At 54.7% G+C, this 15,076-nt stretch overlaps 2 protein-coding genes and 1 pseudogene across 2 annotated transcripts; 2 read left to right on the top strand and 1 right to left on the bottom strand.

Moving 5' to 3' along the window:
* LOC123522667 overlaps positions 1-726 on the top strand; it is a 6,719-nt pseudogene extending 5,993 nt beyond the window's left edge.
* On the bottom strand, positions 354-4,947 carry TMEM234 (transmembrane protein 234). Its single transcript, XM_004705014.3, has 5 exons — positions 4,906-4,947; positions 4,474-4,625; positions 3,713-3,779; positions 1,715-1,807; positions 354-957 (listed from the first exon to the last, which is right to left on the bottom strand). Exons 1-5 carry the CDS (start codon positions 4,919-4,921, stop codon positions 863-865), a joined length of 423 nt encoding a protein of 140 aa, XP_004705071.1. The 5' UTR covers positions 4,922-4,947; the 3' UTR covers positions 354-862.
* Positions 4,905-12,842, top strand: EIF3I (eukaryotic translation initiation factor 3 subunit I). The gene is made up of 11 exons (XM_004705013.2): positions 4,905-5,042; positions 5,137-5,229; positions 6,177-6,264; positions 6,579-6,644; positions 7,421-7,570; positions 7,646-7,773; positions 11,016-11,126; positions 11,210-11,299; positions 11,757-11,830; positions 12,472-12,564; positions 12,692-12,842. The coding sequence occupies exons 1-11, from the start codon at positions 4,920-4,922 to the stop codon at positions 12,771-12,773; spliced, it is 1,098 nt and encodes a 365-aa protein (XP_004705070.2). The 5' UTR covers positions 4,905-4,919; the 3' UTR covers positions 12,774-12,842.
* Positions 12,843-15,076: the final 2,234 nt, after the last annotated feature.

The raw sequence follows: 15,076 nt of genomic DNA, 5'->3' as shown, positions 1-15,076 counted from the left end.
AATCATTGGCAGCATTGAGGGGTTTCCAAATGCAGGCTGGGGAGATGAATGGCTGGAGCTGGGTGGCCAGCGGTGGGGGTGGGACTGCAGGGGGCAGCTCAGATGGTGGGAAGGAGCAGCGGGAGGCAGGGGCAGGGGCAGGGGCGGAGACCAAGGCCTGGGGGTCTGCTCTGGGACCAGCACTCCAGTCTTCAGCAGCCCTGGGCACTCAGGGTTGGTTGCAGCCACTTCAGCCCCCGCACCCCATCTTCCTCAGCTCCTAAACCCAGCTCCCCACAAAGGCTTCTCTGGCCCGAGAAAAGAGGCTGAGCGTGGGGGAGAGGCTGGTCACAATGACAGAACACTCACTCACCTCTGTTGACTACACATTTATTAAAAGCCCCGCAGGTCCGCTGGGCACTGGCCTAGGCGGCGAGGGATGTTGCCTCCATCCTAGGGGAGACAGGTGAGGACAAGCGACAGCTCCTCTCCAGCCCCGGGGCACGGCAGGCACCTGGCATTGCTGGCTCCAAGTCTGCAATGCCCTCTCCGGGCCCAGGAGTGCTGCCACCCAGCATCGTCATCCTGCTGCTGGCCCAGCACAGCCGAGCCGAGCGCTTCAACAAGCGCGGAAAGGGCCATCTTCAGTTGCATTTTCCCCAAAACTCTTTGAAGCCCCTTCCTAGTAAAAGGGGGGCAGCCGGGAGCTGCTGCAGGGGAGAGGGCGGCCCTGCTGCCAAGGCCTAGCAGCTGACCAGCACCTGGAGGTCCCAGAGCCCTGGTGCTCTGCTCTGAGTGATCCGTGAGGGAGCGGTTGAAAGCGGGAAGCTGAGGCTCAGGTGGAAGCACTGGAGACAGCAGAGCTGGCGGTGGGCTCCACCACTCAGAGGGTCGCCGGCGGCCCCTGGGTCTTGCTCACTGAGCTGGCAATGCACAGTGTGATCCCAGTCACGGTGAGCACCAGGCCTGCGGCGGCTCCTGCGGGGATACCGTGCAGAGGTCCGGGAGCTGTAAGCCTGGCTCCAAATCCATCCCCAACCTCTGTTCCCGACCCATCCTGCTGGGAGGAAAGAAAGGCCCTGAGGGCCACGGGGAAGGAAGTAGGAGCGCTGGAGGCTGGGCTGGGTTAGGCAGAAATGGGAATTGGCGGGCAGGCAAGTGGAGCAAGACCCTGGCGGTGCCCAAGATTGCACAACAGCTCCTGGTGATGGCCTTTGAAGCCCTGACTCGGATGGATGGCAGCTCCCGATAGCACTGTGACATGGCCACTGTGTTACCAACTGCCCAAACCGCAATGAAAAATTCCCGAACTGCCTTCACTTCAGGCCAGTACTATAAAACCCTTCCCCTCTGTCCCAGGCTGCAGGACTTCCCAGGCCCCCAACTGGGGACCCATGAACCTCACCTGGGTGCTCAGGACGCTCCTGTCCTTTTCTCTGTACTCCCCTCCCTCCTGGTGGCTGACTTCCCTGGCCCCAACTAGGGACCCGTGAGCCTCGCCCGGAGCTCTGTAATAAACCTTTAAAACTATTACCTGCCTTTGCCTTCTTTCTTTCCATCGCCAAACTACCTTACAGACTGCAGGAGTAACCGGGCAGGGTGGGGAAGGCCCTCTCCCTGCCTGCCCACTTTTCAGTTGGCAGCCTGGCCCCTTACGCAGTTGGGTTCTGGAAGGAACCAGTGAGGGTATCTCAAAGCCCAAGTTGCTTCCCGCCCTCACAGCGGTGTGACTTACGTTTTCCACCAACGTCTTCTCCAAGTACCTTTCCAACAATCAATGTGAAGACAACGGCCAGAGAGTTACAGATGGGCACGGCCAGGGTTAGATCTGTGCAATCAGAATGAGCAAAATCACCGAGAGGCCAAAAATGCCTTTCTAGGCACAAAAAACATGCCTGGCCATAAGGACAAGCAAGTCTCCCTTGGAAGAGGGCAGCCCGACTGCTCCTTAAAAGTGAGTACTTTGGACATGTGATCAGGAGAGACTGGTCCCTGGAAAAGATCATCATTCGTGATAAAACAGAGAGTTAGGGGGAAGAGGAAGACCGACCCTCAAGGAAACGGGCTGACACAGTGGCTTCGGCAATGGGCTTACACACAACAATTGAGAGGATGGCACAGGGCCGGCAGTGTTCCTTCTGTTATAAATAGGGCCGCTACAAGTCTGAATAGACGCAAAGGCACCTGACACCACCAGGCAGAAAACACACCGGGTTCATCAAGATAGCACCCTAAGGGAGGAGCCATGCCTTCACTTTCTGGGAGAGTTGCAGCAAAGCTCAGGCCTCAAGACCCCAACATCAAGTTCAATGCTTCCTCGGGGCTCCAACATGAAGACCTGGTCCCTGAGGTCTGGGACCACCGTGTGTGAAGATGAGGACGAGGTCTTTATATTCAGCGCCACAGCACCCAAGGACACCCGGGAGTGCATACGGCCAGGGCTTTTCAAACATTCTTTAAATGAAATTCTAGGAAAAGGGCAAAGTATGAATCATTGGCAGCATTGAGGGGTTTCCAAATGCACTTTGGGGTCCAGAGTCCCCTCCAGTCTCCTAGGGCCCTGGGTGAGACTCCAAGGGTAGCAAAGCCAGTGCAGCACTGCAGGGACTGCTCAGAGCCAAGTGCAGACCGTGAAAGGAGGTGATGTGTGCCTTCAGGGTCTGCACTGACCTGTGGGACTTGGTGAAATTACTGCTCCCAACTTTGCAGCCTCATCTCTGAGCGGGGCAATCATGTCTGCGTCACAGGGTCATGATGGGAATTAAATACACGGTGCAGTACGATGGAATGCAAGTTCGGATACTTGCTGTGGCATGGATGAACCTTGAAAACATTATACTAAGTGAGGTAAACCAGCCACAAAAAGCCAAACAATATTGTATGGTCCCGCCCATAGGAACCGTTTCTCACTGATTGACAGCGACTTGATGCCTATTCACAGACACCCTATAAGACAGAGTAGAACTGCCTCTGGGGCTGTACCTTTGTCTTCTCCCCCCAAGTGGCTGGAGTATTCAAACTGCTGACCTTGCTCTTAGCAACCAAATGCACAGCCAATCCGCCACTGCTCCAAACTACCCAGAAGCAGCAAACGACCGCAACCACGATTTCTTATTGGTTAGCAGGAGGGTGATGGGGACATTTGGAAATGGAGAGTAGTGATGACTACAAAACATGTTGACCATTAGGTCACAGAACTATACATGCAAACAAGTTAAAATGTCCTGTTAAACATATTAATCATGATGAAAAATAGGAAAATGTGTAAGATTAGCACTGTCTGATGCAACAGAGGCCAGCCAACAGGGAGTGTTAGAAAGGAAATGTCTATTTCTTGAGCTCCTACTGTGTGCCAGCACTCTGCTAGACGTTTCTCAAACATGATTAACTGCCACCCCAACACTGCTATGAAGTAGATCACATGAAGGCCCTGTTCAAGGTCAAGGTAGCATGCAGTGGAGACAAGAGGGTCAAGGCCAGCATTTGGCTCAAGAAGAAACTTCCTCCTATGCTGCTGCACAAGATGGCCAGGCTGCACACCACAACCCCCAAAACAGCCCACTGTGCCCCTGCTGCTGAGAGAAGGGGGTGCAAAGGGGACCAGAGACGGAGTGCTTTCTCTCGCTGACAGGAACAGAATTATTTCCAGCTCCTTCCCCAAAATGACTCTCCCCAGTGGGTGGGGTGGGGTGGCCTCTGCCCCCAAGCAGGACCTGTCCAAACTCAGACCCACCTGTGGACGCCAAGGTGAGGTAGTAGAGAAGGGAGCCACACTGGTTAAGGAGGAAGGGTATCAGGTACTAGAAACAAGAGAAAGCTGGGGTAAGTGTGCTTGCTGGCCCGAGCAGCACTGGCTTCTTGGCGCTCCCAGGATGGCTTTCCTTGGAGGAGGGGACCTTTCCAGGGCAAAGAGGGAAACAATTCCTGACTGAGCTTCAGGCTCTTGCCCAGGAAGGTCCTCTCCTTTAGTGCAGTTAGTTCCCATCCCTCCTAGCAAATGTCACCTCCTCCCGGAAGCTTCCCTCTTCTAAAATTCACAGAGCACTTCGCCTGTACCTTCCCAAGTGAGCCCATCGCCCAGAGAGGTGGTTGTGTCCATGTCTCCTCTTGATCACTAGCTTAGACCGGCTACCCTGGAGTCAGAAGCAGTTCATCCTCTACCCTCCCCTCCCCAGTTTGTGCCCCCCAAGCCTGCCCTCTGGGAAAGGGCTGTTGGAAACTAGTAAATATAATAATAGCAGCCATGATCTGAGCTGCAAAATCATTCACGTGTCTCGTTGCTCTCAATCCTCTCAATGCCCTAGAAAGTGGGACATGACGAGTCTTACGATGATCCCCACTTTGCAGATTTTGAAAGTGAGGCTGAGGCAGGACAAGAGTGCCAGGCCTGGAGTACCGAGTGGCAGGGCCAGGGCTCTGTTCCCAAACTTGTTTGAACCCAGCGATCAAGTCCTTAGCGGTCCCCCTGGAGAGGCCGGCTGTTCAGGGACGCACCTCGGTATTCAAGAAGAGGGTCTTCATCTCCCGCAGCAATTGCTGGACCCAGGTACGCTCATGAACTTGTTGCAGGCCGGCGGAGGCCCGCTTCAGCAGCGGCTGCGTGCCACCCCAGAGAGCGGCCACCAACACCAGGGCCAACACCTGCCCTGGATGGAGGCTCAGGTCACTCGGTCCGCCCCGACCGGCCGCCCGCCTGCCCGCCAGGCCCGGCCCTCCGCAGGTCTCCACCCCGGGCCGGGCCCCCGGGGGCCTCCTACCCCCCCGCCCCCTCTCTCGCATGTGATTGGCTGGAGGGCTAAACGCGAAAGGGGATCCGCCCAGGGGTCTGGGGCCGGAATAGTGGGCCAAAGGATTGCAAGAAAGGGGTAAAGTGGAAAATGCTGTGGTGGTCGGGAAGCCCATCGAGGGGCGGGACCCGTAACGTACCGAATGACGCCGCCATGGCAACGCCGCTCTCCGACTTCCGGGAACGGAGGGGGCGGAGACCTATAACCGGAAGTTGCGTCAAGGACCTCTTCCGCTCCTGCTCCAGCCACCAGCCTCCTCGCGTCACCGCCGGCATGGTGAGTTCCACTGGGTCGGGGTGCCGGGTCGGAGGTCCCGGGCTGGGGCAGGGGTCCGATTCCGGCTGCTGACACTCGCGTCCCGTCTCCACAGAAGCCGATCCTGTTGCAGGGCCACGAGCGCTCCATTACGCAGATCAAGTACAACCGCGAGGGAGACCTCCTCTTCACGGTGGCCAAGGACCCTGTGAGCGGCAGCCGGGGCCCGCGGGCGGGACCACGCGGAGGGCATCGGAAGGGGCGAGCCCAGCCCGCCCGGGAGCTGGCTGGGCACGCGAACGCGGCCGCCCCAAGAGCGGGGCCCCAAGAGCCCACGGGTCTGGGAAGAGGGAGCCCGGACGGGGCCATTCCGAGGAAGAACAAAACCCATCCTAGCAGGAGAGGAGAGGAGCAGCCCAGCTCTCCGAGAGGAAAGCGGGTCCTTGAGTCTCGAGGGACTCGGGGGATATCGTGGGGTGGGGGTGCAATGGTTAAGCACTGGGCTTTTTTTTATCCAGGAGTAGGCGGTTCGAACCCACTCCCACCCCAGTGACTCCGGGAGAGAGAGCGACTTGGCGTTCCTGTAAAGATTGCGACTTAGAGAATCCCATGGGGCGATGTGACTGTCAGGCGATGGCTATGTCGAAAGGCAGTGGGCTCGCTTGCGCGAACAGCCCCTCCGGGTACTGGCTTCTGAAGCACCTCCACAAAGAGAACGTTCACACAAGTGCTTAAAAGTGGGGCTCTCACGCCAGACAGATTTGAATCCCGACTAGGCGTCCAGTAGCATTGTGACTAAACTCCTTAGATGCCATTTCATTGGCGCCTCCCAGGTGCCCTTTGAAGGGAGCATGATTGTGGCGGCCACTCAACAGCTGGAAAAACAAGGGCAGAGGGGAGACGTACTCTATTTGAAATAATACAGTGACATAATAAAGGAGCATAAGCTTTCCCTTTGCTGAGTGAACTAGAACTCAGCTTAAACTGTTATTCTCCTGAAGGTCTGGGCCTGTGTCAGCTGGGGCAATGCCAAGAGAAGACACTTGTAAACCTCCGAACCCCTCTGTAGATTGTAGAGGCTACTGAGGGCCTCGGCGGTAAAGGAGGCCAGTGCTCGCCTTGGGAAGTTAGCATCCTATCTTTTGATTCCTCCAGATCGTCAATGTTTGGTACTCCGTGAATGGCGAGAGGCTGGGCACCTACACGGGCCACACCGGAGCCGTGTGGTGTGTGGACGCTGACTGTATCCTTATTGTTACGTTGAGTCCAAGTCCATGCTCCGAGGGCCTGCCTGCAGCGGAGAGGCTGCTGAGTGTGGGGCTGGTGGGTCAGGATGCTGTTGGAGCTCTGGAGAATGGTCACGCTCTCTGAGTCTCTTCCCTGGTTGGGGGAACAGTGGGGAAAACTTCTGGTTGTGGATGAGATGCTTAAAATGCTTGGAGGTCAGAAGGAGGGAGGAAAGGTTGTTGGGAGCTGAAGGTGGAAGGAATTCAGCGGACCTCCCAAGAGAATAGAGGCTCCAGTGAACTTGGGTTGTTTCCTTAATCCCCACTTCAGGGGACACCAAGCATGTCCTTACAGGCTCCGCTGACAATAGCTGTCGCCTCTGGGACTGTGAAACAGGTAAGCCTGGGCCCTTTGCTTGCAAAGGTGGGTGATCTACAGCGCGCCTCTTTAAGGAAGAAGTTCTGGGGAAACAGATCCCAGGACGGTCCCCAGACTAGGGAATGAGAGACTGCTGAGAGTAAGGAAGACAGATGGTCAAAGAGGCGCTGCAGTAAGATCAAAGCTGGTGGAGGAAGCCGAGAGGACTTGGGAGGGCTGAGGGGACAGCTGACTGCCTGGAGTGGGGGTGAGAACAGCCAGGGACGGTTTCCAGGGTGCATGTCATATGAGCTGGGGCTTGAAGGATGACAAAAGGTCGTCACTTTGGCTGATGTGGGAATGAAAGTACAGCAAGCGTCTAGTCTAAGTCATCTGATCTCTCTGCAGTTGGGCAGGAGCTAGATGAGGCTGAGTAGGTGATAGGCCATAGCCGAACAGAGCTGGAGTATCGTCTCAGTAGCGTACTTAGCAGGCTCTGCAGGCCCTGGAGCAAGGAAGAGTGGTAGGCTGTTTCCTTTTGCCAAGTTCAGGCAGCATGCCTTAGAGCAGTGACCAAAGACGAGGAAGCCTGTAACGGCTTCACTGGGTGGATATTTACTGGGTACTAGGACCACAGAAAAATGAGAGTAAGTCTTTGCTGAGAGGGAGCCAGCTACATACCTTGCAGTCAAGGACCAGGACAGGGATGGATCGGAGGAGAAATGGTAGTAGCGCTTGATGCCTGGCAGGTGTGTAGGAAGTGTCTTCTCCAATGGCCTGGGCCGGGAGGTAGCCCAGACTCTGCTGGTTCCCAGGAAAGCAGCTGGCCCTTCTCAAGACCAATTCAGCTGTCCGGACCTGTGGCTTTGACTTTGGGGGCAATATCATCATGTTCTCCACGGACAAGCAGATGGGCTACCAGTGCTTTGTGAGCTTCTTCGACCTTCGGGACCCGAGCCAGATCGGTAAGGGCTGGGGCTGGGCTTAAGGTGAAGGGGGGCAGCTCCAGAGCCGGGAGCCTGACATGCGCCACCCCCCAGACAGCAATGAGCCCTACATGAAGATCCCTTGCAGCGACTCTAAGATTACCAGCGCGGTGTGGGGCCCCCTGGGAGAGTGCATCATCGCTGGCCACGAGAGCGGAGAGCTCAACCAGTACAGCGCCAAGGTAAGGGGCCACCACATAGGGCCGGGCCCACCAGAGGGAGGCCTTTCCTGAGACAGACTGCCACAGTGGGGAACAGCCAGGGCTGGGCTCCAATAGCGATTCCATCCATCCCTACCCGTGAGATCTTGGGCAAGTGGCAGAACTTCCCTGAGCCTGCTGGTTGGTAAAAATGCCCTCGGGTGGTTGAACCACTTGGCTGGGGGCACATTCGTAATAGCCACAGATGAGTGTCCTCTGCACCACGACGTGCCCTAGGAGCACATGTGACGCAGGCCTGGGCCTTGGTTGCTGCCCCAGTGGGTGACCGACTCCTGAACAGCTTGTGTGTGTGTCCAATCATGAGTGTGCCCCCACCGGTTCTCAACACCTGGTCACAGAGCGGGTGGCGTGTGGATTGTTACGTCATGAAGAGTAAAAGGTGCCTCACGCCGGAAGGAAGGGGAGCGGTCACAGCAAAGGGCTGGTGGTTTGGGGGTGCATGGAGGGAGTCCAGGGCTGGTGGTATTGGGGTAGGTGGTTAGCCATTAGACAGGAACTGAGTGTCAGGAGGTTGGGGTCTTGGGTGATGAGAATTTCTCCGAAGAATGCTTTGGGGGGCTGCTTTGGAGAGTGGCCGGGGGATGCAGCGGAGCACTGGGCAGAGCCAAGAGAGCTTTAGGGGTACGTGAATAGATAGAAGCAAGAGCCTGGATACCCTATAGAAATAGATAGTACAACATGGGCAGATACGACATGTGTACACATGTTTATCACAGCCATTTTCCACAATAGCAAACACAGGAAGCAACCACACCCCCACTACAGAGGAATGGACAAAGGCACTCTGGGACAATCAGACTGTGGAATTTTATGCATCAGTAAAAGACAGCAACAACTCTTTTTTTTTTTTTTTTTTAATTGGGGACTCTTACAGCTCTTATCACAATCTGTACCGTACATAAATCCATTGTGTCAAACACATCTGTACATATGTCATCATCTTTCTCTAAACACTTTCTTTCCACTTGAGCCCTTGGTATCAGCTCCTCATTTTTTTTCTCCCTCCCCCATGCCCCCTTGATAATTTATAAATTATTCTTTATTTTTATTTTTTTCATGGTTTACACCAACTGCTATTTCCCTTCACCCACTTTTCTGCTATCCATCCCCCTGGGAGGGGGACCATGCATTGATTATTGTGATCCGTTCCCCCTTACTCCCCCACCTTCCCTTACCCTTTAGTATCGCTGCTCCCCTTATTGGGCCTGAGGGGTTTATCTGTTCTGGATTTCCTGTGTTTCAAGCTCTGTACCAGTATACATGGTCCGGTCTAGCCAGATTTGTAAGATAGAATTGGGGTCATGATAGTGTGTGTATGTGGGGAGCATTAAAGAACTAGAGGAATGTTGTATGTCTCGTCGGTGCTAAACTGCACCTTGACTCTCTTCCTCGTGGCCCTTCGGGCAGGGGGTGTCTAAGAGTGGCTTTGGGTCTCCACTCTTCCCTCCCCCTCATTCCCATTGATAGGATTTTTTTGTTTTGTTTGGGGTCTTTGATGCCTGAAACCAGATCCCATTGACACTTCATGGTCATACAGGCTGGTGTGCTGCTTCCATACGGGCATGCTTGCTTCTCAGCTGGATGGGACAGCGACAACTCTTAACACCGCAAGAGCAAGACAGGGACAAGACATTATGCTTAGCAAACTCAGTCAATCTTAGAAAGATATTTCATATCACCATTGTGGAAAACCAAGACGAATCATGGTTTATACACCACTAGACAAGCCTTTGATGATTAGGAGGAAGTCGGGCATGGGGAGATGAGAAGGGGGACGCATACAAAAAACTGGAAGGTTTAACCGGATATCGTTGATGTCTTTAAAAATAAAAAAGAGCCTATGTGGCACAGTGGTTAAGGGCTGGGTCGCTAACCCAAAGGTCGGTAGTTCCAACCGGCCAACCATTCTACAGGCAAAAGCCATTCCACAGGCATCGGCTTCCATGAAGATGGAGGGAAGGGGGGGGGGGGAGGCGTGCCTCCGAAACCTCAGGGGGCCTTTCTGTTCGGGGCCATGGGTGTGATTGGGATTCAGTAGGGAGATTGAGGAGAGGGTGAGGCTCAGGTGGTCTCAGGTTTCTGACATAGGTGTCCGGGCTTTCAGGGCAAGCACTGAGAGTGGCCCACAAGGGAAGAGAGCAGAAACCAACAGCATAGATGTGAATAATGTTGGCAAGAGGTGGGGTTGTCTGTGGGCCTGACTGCGAGGCAGGTGCACAGTCCCTGGAATGCTGAGGCCAGAGACCCTCCTGCCTTCTGACCACAGTGCCTGGAGGGGTAGAAGTGATTAAGGTTGGACCAGGTTTCTGAGGGCTTAGTCCATCAGCAGGATGGCCAAGGCCTTTCAGTCGTCCAGCAGAAGGGTACAGAGAGCAAGCAGGTGCCTGGCACAATAAAGCCAGGTGAGCCACAACCCCAGGGTCTGCCCCGTGACCCCATGAAAGGGAGTTTTATTAACCGTTTTATGGATAGAGATCAGGGCCCAGACAAGTACTTGTCCAAGGTCACAGAGCTGTGAGGGCTGCCTCCAAAATGCTCTTCGCTGTGCTGCCCTGTGGAGGGAGTTGGCCTGTTTGTACTGAGAAGGAAGCTTCAGAGATGAAGTGGCCCTTTGGGAGACCAAAGAAACATGACGCTGACTGAGACCCTGGAGTGAACAGGGTGTGAGCTCCAGCCTTTTAAATGGGAATTTTTCTTTAAAAACAAATACCCAATTTCATACCTTCCCTTCAAAAAAGAGGGAAGGAGTTTGGGTTCTCTATGTGGTCTCCAGGAAGTCACCCCATTTGGGTGGACCTGAGTTTCTGCCTTTACAATTGTACCACCCACTTGATAGGGATCGTTTGAAGAGTGAATGATGGTAGGTGCTTAGCGCAAGGCTTGGCAAATAGTAGCTGGCCACGAGCTACCTGTTGAAGGAAGGGACAGATGGAAAGGGTTGTACCATCATAGTATAGACTCGGGACCATGAGCACATCTGCCCCAGTCCTGGTGGCCTGGCAGGGTTCCTGAAACACACTCAGGGCCAGGGGAGGGTGTGGCCTTGGGCCCAGGGAGGTGGTGGGAGTACATGTGGGTTGGGGCATGCTTCGGCAGTCCCACCCCAGGTCTCCCCTGCCCCTACTGGGACAAGAAGCAGGGAGGGCCCTGGAGGAACTTCAGGGGGTGACCCGGCCAGTCACACTCCCTCTTCCTCTCCCCAGTCTGGAGAGGTGCTAGTGAATGTGAAGGAGCACTCGAGGCAGATCAATGACATACAGCTATCCAGGGACATGACCATGTTCGTCACCGCATCCAAGGACAACACATCCAAGGTGAGCCTGGACAAGGGGTCGGCCGGGCTTGCTCACACCTCTTGGAAGGTACCTTTTACACATTTCTCTCTGCTTCTCTCCAGCTCTTTGACTCCACAACCCTCAAACACCAGAAGACTTTCCGGACAGAGCGTCCCGTCAACTCAGCTGCCCTTTCTCCCAACTATGACCACGTAGGGCCCTCACCTTGCTTATCTGCTAAAAGCTCCGGAAGGCGGCTAGCATTTAGATCAGTGCTTCCCGAAGTGGGCGAGACCGCCCCCTGGCGGCAGGGGTGGGTGGGATGGGTGGGCCTGCTGGAACCCTCAGAAGGACGGCAAAAGCAGGTAGCTAGACTTTCGCCAGGATGATGGGCTACAATACAAAGCTCTGAGTGCCACAGGGGCACCGAGCAATCTTTCAGAAACAGCCACGTGAATTTGGGAGCCCAGGGTCTAGTTGCTTGTTAGGCCAGGAGCCCTTAAGGGAGGTGGTATCAGGCTGAGGGCAGCACCCCCAAGCGGAAGGAATGAGCTTGGGTCCCCCCAGGGAACAGCAGGAGCTGGCTAGAGAATCTGCTGGCAAGGGAAGTGAAGAGCAAATGGGCGTGGCTACCCATGGGGCCGGTCTAGAGTTTCTTCTGCCCTTCAGGTGGTGCTCGGTGGTGGTCAGGAAGCCATGGATGTCACCACAACCTCCACCAGGATTGGCAAGTTTGAAGCCAGGTAAGGGGCTGGGGACGGTTTTCCAAAGGGAAACCTCATGGGATATGTCTCCATGGCCGCTAGGACCAAAAAACACCCAAACTCACTGCCAGTGGCCTGACTCCAACCCATCATGAGCCTGCAGGGTGGAGGAGCAGCCCAGAGGATTTCCAAGGCTGCCCTTGATGCGGGTGCAGACCACTGCCTCTTTCTTGCTCTCTTACGAAGCCACTGCTGGGTGCACGTGGACCTGTGGGTTAGCATCCAATCCACCGGGCACAGGAAGGACAGCCAAATCTTTGGCCCTTTGAAAGGCATGGAGTGGACGGTTAGGAGCAGACGCTCCGCTTCACTCTGAAAGCCCTAGCCTAATTGTATTGCTCTAGATCAGGCAATAATAATGCCCACCTCCAGGTGAAAGGAAGGAGCTAAAACGTGCTGACCTCTTAGAGCATTGCCTCGCACATCGTAGACTGTGAGCTGTGCATCTGGACAGACATTTTGCTCTGGCCATCCCCTGGCCCCATCTTCACATTCACTTCTCCTTGTCCACATGGCCCCGCTTCATCTGTTTCTCCTTGCCTCTCCTTTGTGTTGGGAGAGTCCTACCTCGGAGTGACTGGGAAGGAGGTGGCCAGTGAACTGTTGCTTCTCACTCCCAGGTTCTTCCATTTGGCCTTTGAAGAGGAGTTTGGAAGAATCAAGGGTCATTTTGGCCCTATCAACAGTGTGGCCTTCCACCCTGATGGCAAGAGGTAGGACCTCAGCACCGAGGGCTTCGATGAGCCTGCTTCTCTGTCCCTCTAGCCCCTTAATGCTCTTGCCCCAAGGCCCCCTCTCCAAGGGCAGCTATCTGACTAGCCCCTGGTTCTCTCTCTCCAGCTACAGCAGCGGCGGGGAAGACGGTTATGTCCGCATCCACTACTTCGACCCACAGTACTTTGAGTTTGAGTTTGAGGCTTAAGCTGGATCTCCATCGGGGCTGCTGGCAGGAAGATTTCGACTCTGGGAAATAAATGAGTTTGGAAAGAAATGGTTTCTGGTCCGCTATTTTGTGGAATCGGTTTTACCATTTCCCTTGTTGGTGACACCCTGGCAGGCCGATGGCGGTCACGGGGCTCCTTCAGCTGGGCCTGCGCCCCACAGTTTGCGCACTGCAAACCTGACCATGGTGCCATGGCCCAGCGTGCTTGCAGGCCCTTTTACACAGGTGCAAAGGTGCTGGCTCCTGCAGAGGTCTTGGGAATGTCCCAGCTCTTAGTCAGGGAAGTCCGCACTTGGGGTTGGGGCTCAGAGGCTGAAACTGTTGGCTAAGAATCTTCTATCTTCTCCTTTTCTGTCACTCTCTGCCACACATTCTCCCATGCCAGCTCTGAAGGCTCAAGTGGGCAGGCCCAGTGCAGGAACAGGTCCGAGGAGAAGGTAAGGATGCCAAACAGAGGGCATTCCCTAGGGGTGACAGGGTGGGGGCCTTCTAGCCACTGTCAGAGGCTCCGGGGTGTCCCAGAGGCCCAGCAGGTTGAAGGTATGGAATGGGCTCCGCAGTTTTCCTTGTTCTTTGGACTGCTCTTCGAGACCAAGGGGAGTATGCTCAACCCCTCGCTGGACACACAGGCATCAGCAGGCCGGGAGAAAGCGCTTCCAGCCCCAGCGACACCTCTGGGACTCTGGATGGTGATAACCTCTTACTGTTCAGCAAAATTATTTCCAGTCAGGTCTGGGCCTGAGCTGCAGAAGAGGGTATAAGACGGAGACTGGTGGGAGAAGTCACGGTAGCTTTGTCAGATGCCTGGAGCACACGCTACGGGAACTGAACACCAGCCGGGATTTCAGCAGTCAGGCAAAGAACAAACACAGGAGACAAGTGTGGAAAGGAGCTGGGCGAGTGGTCCCACAGCAGAAGGCAGAGCCCAGAGCACCAAGAAGAGGCTGTTTGGAGGGTCGAGATGGGAAAAGTGAGGTTCACTTAGGGAAGTAGGAGGGGCATCTGACTGCAGAGCATTCAGCTAGGGGGTGTTGAGGCGGCGGCTACCTTGGAGAGTGGATGCTCACCCATGAGTGCAGTTAGTATAAATGAGCTGGGCTGGGGAGGGCATGGTAACAGGTGGCAAGGAGCCCTTTTATCAGCCACTTCTCTGGCTAATAAAAGATGTCTGTGGGGACTTCCTGGAAGTATAAGCAACAAGCCAAATGAAAGCAGGGACCACTTTCTGGCTACTCAGATGCCAGATGTGGGGTGAGGTCCTTTTCCAAGCTTTAGACCGTTAACCCTGTAGAGTTTCTGGTGCTGTAATGTTCCACCCCCCCATGCTGTCCATGGGGAAGTCAGGCTCCTAGGGACGTTTGCTTAAGCTCATGCGATGGGTTAAGCCAGGATTGGAGCCTAAGCAAATTGACTCCACTTTCAACCTCTTCCATTCTATTGCTTTATTAACAAAGTACTAGAGCCCCCCTCCCCCCCTGAAATGGTGGGATGGGGCAGCAAAGTCCTCTTCCTGTCTTTCTAGCTAGGTGTACGTTTGCTCTTGAGGGAGGCTCAAATAGGGAAGCACCGGACTCCTAGCCTTCCAGTTGGCGGTTCAACACCCACCCCCCACACCCCAGGTCCCTTAGGAGGCAGCCCTGGTGATCTGCTTCAGAAAGGTATCTTGGGAACCTTCTGGAAGAGTTCTACTATAACACATACAGGATCACCATGAGTCAGAAACCATGGAACGGCAACAGTAAGGGTGGAGGGAGGGAAGGAGTTGTTTGCTGCCATGGAGTTGGTTCCGACCCATCGTGACCCTGTGCACAACAGAAGGAAACAGCCGGTCCTGCCCCACCCTCAATTATGCCCCAGCCCGTTGCTATGGCCACTGTCATCTCAGCAAGGGCCTTCCCCCTTTTCAGTGCCCCCTCTACCTTACCGAGCATGATGTCCTTTTCCAGGGACTCGTCGCGCGATAGGATAACTGAAGTGTGTGAGATGAAGTCTCCAGGCTTACTTCTAAGGAGCATTCTGGCTGTACTTCCCAGAGCTTTGTTGCGCTTCTGGCAGTCAAGTACTTTCACTCGTCTTCGCCAGTACCTTTCTTCATCATGGTACTTTCAGTGTATTTCAGCATCACTCACATGCATCAGTTCTTGGTCTTCCTATTCAGTGGCCCAGCTTCCACATGCATAGGAGATAGGAAACACAATGGCTTTGGGCAGGTGCCCCATAGTTCTCAAAGTAACACACTTGCCCTGCAATTTTTTTGTTTGTTAATTTAAATCATTTTATTG

Source organism: Echinops telfairi, unplaced genomic scaffold (genome assembly GCF_000313985.2).
Source record: "Echinops telfairi isolate 266 unplaced genomic scaffold, ASM31398v2 ScPeMD7_7457;HRSCAF=8495, whole genome shotgun sequence".
Taxonomy (NCBI): Eukaryota; Metazoa; Chordata; class Mammalia; order Afrosoricida; family Tenrecidae; genus Echinops; species Echinops telfairi.
The sequence above is the reverse complement of the archived record's forward strand: the minus strand, read 5'-3'. Positions and strand labels throughout refer to the sequence as shown.

Excerpts from the sequence above, each read along its gene's own strand:
- EIF3I (XM_004705013.2), top strand. The coding sequence starts at position 4,920 with ATGGCAACGCCGCTCTCCGACTTCCGGGAACGGAGGGGGCGGAGACCT. Across the intron at positions 5,230-6,176 it reads TCACGGTGGCCAAGGACCCT|ATCGTCAATGTTTGGTACTC; the intron begins GTGAGCGGCAGC and ends TGATTCCTCCAG. Across the intron at positions 7,774-11,015 it reads TCAACCAGTACAGCGCCAAG|TCTGGAGAGGTGCTAGTGAA; the intron begins GTAAGGGGCCAC and ends TCCTCTCCCCAG.
- TMEM234 (XM_004705014.3), bottom strand. Across the intron at positions 1,808-3,712 it reads CCTCACCTTGGCGTCCACAG|ATCTAACCCTGGCCGTGCCC; the intron begins GTGGGTCTGAGT and ends CTGATTGCACAG. Across the intron at positions 958-1,714 it reads AGAAGACGTTGGTGGAAAAC|GAGCCGCCGCAGGCCTGGTG; the intron begins GTAAGTCACACC and ends GTATCCCCGCAG.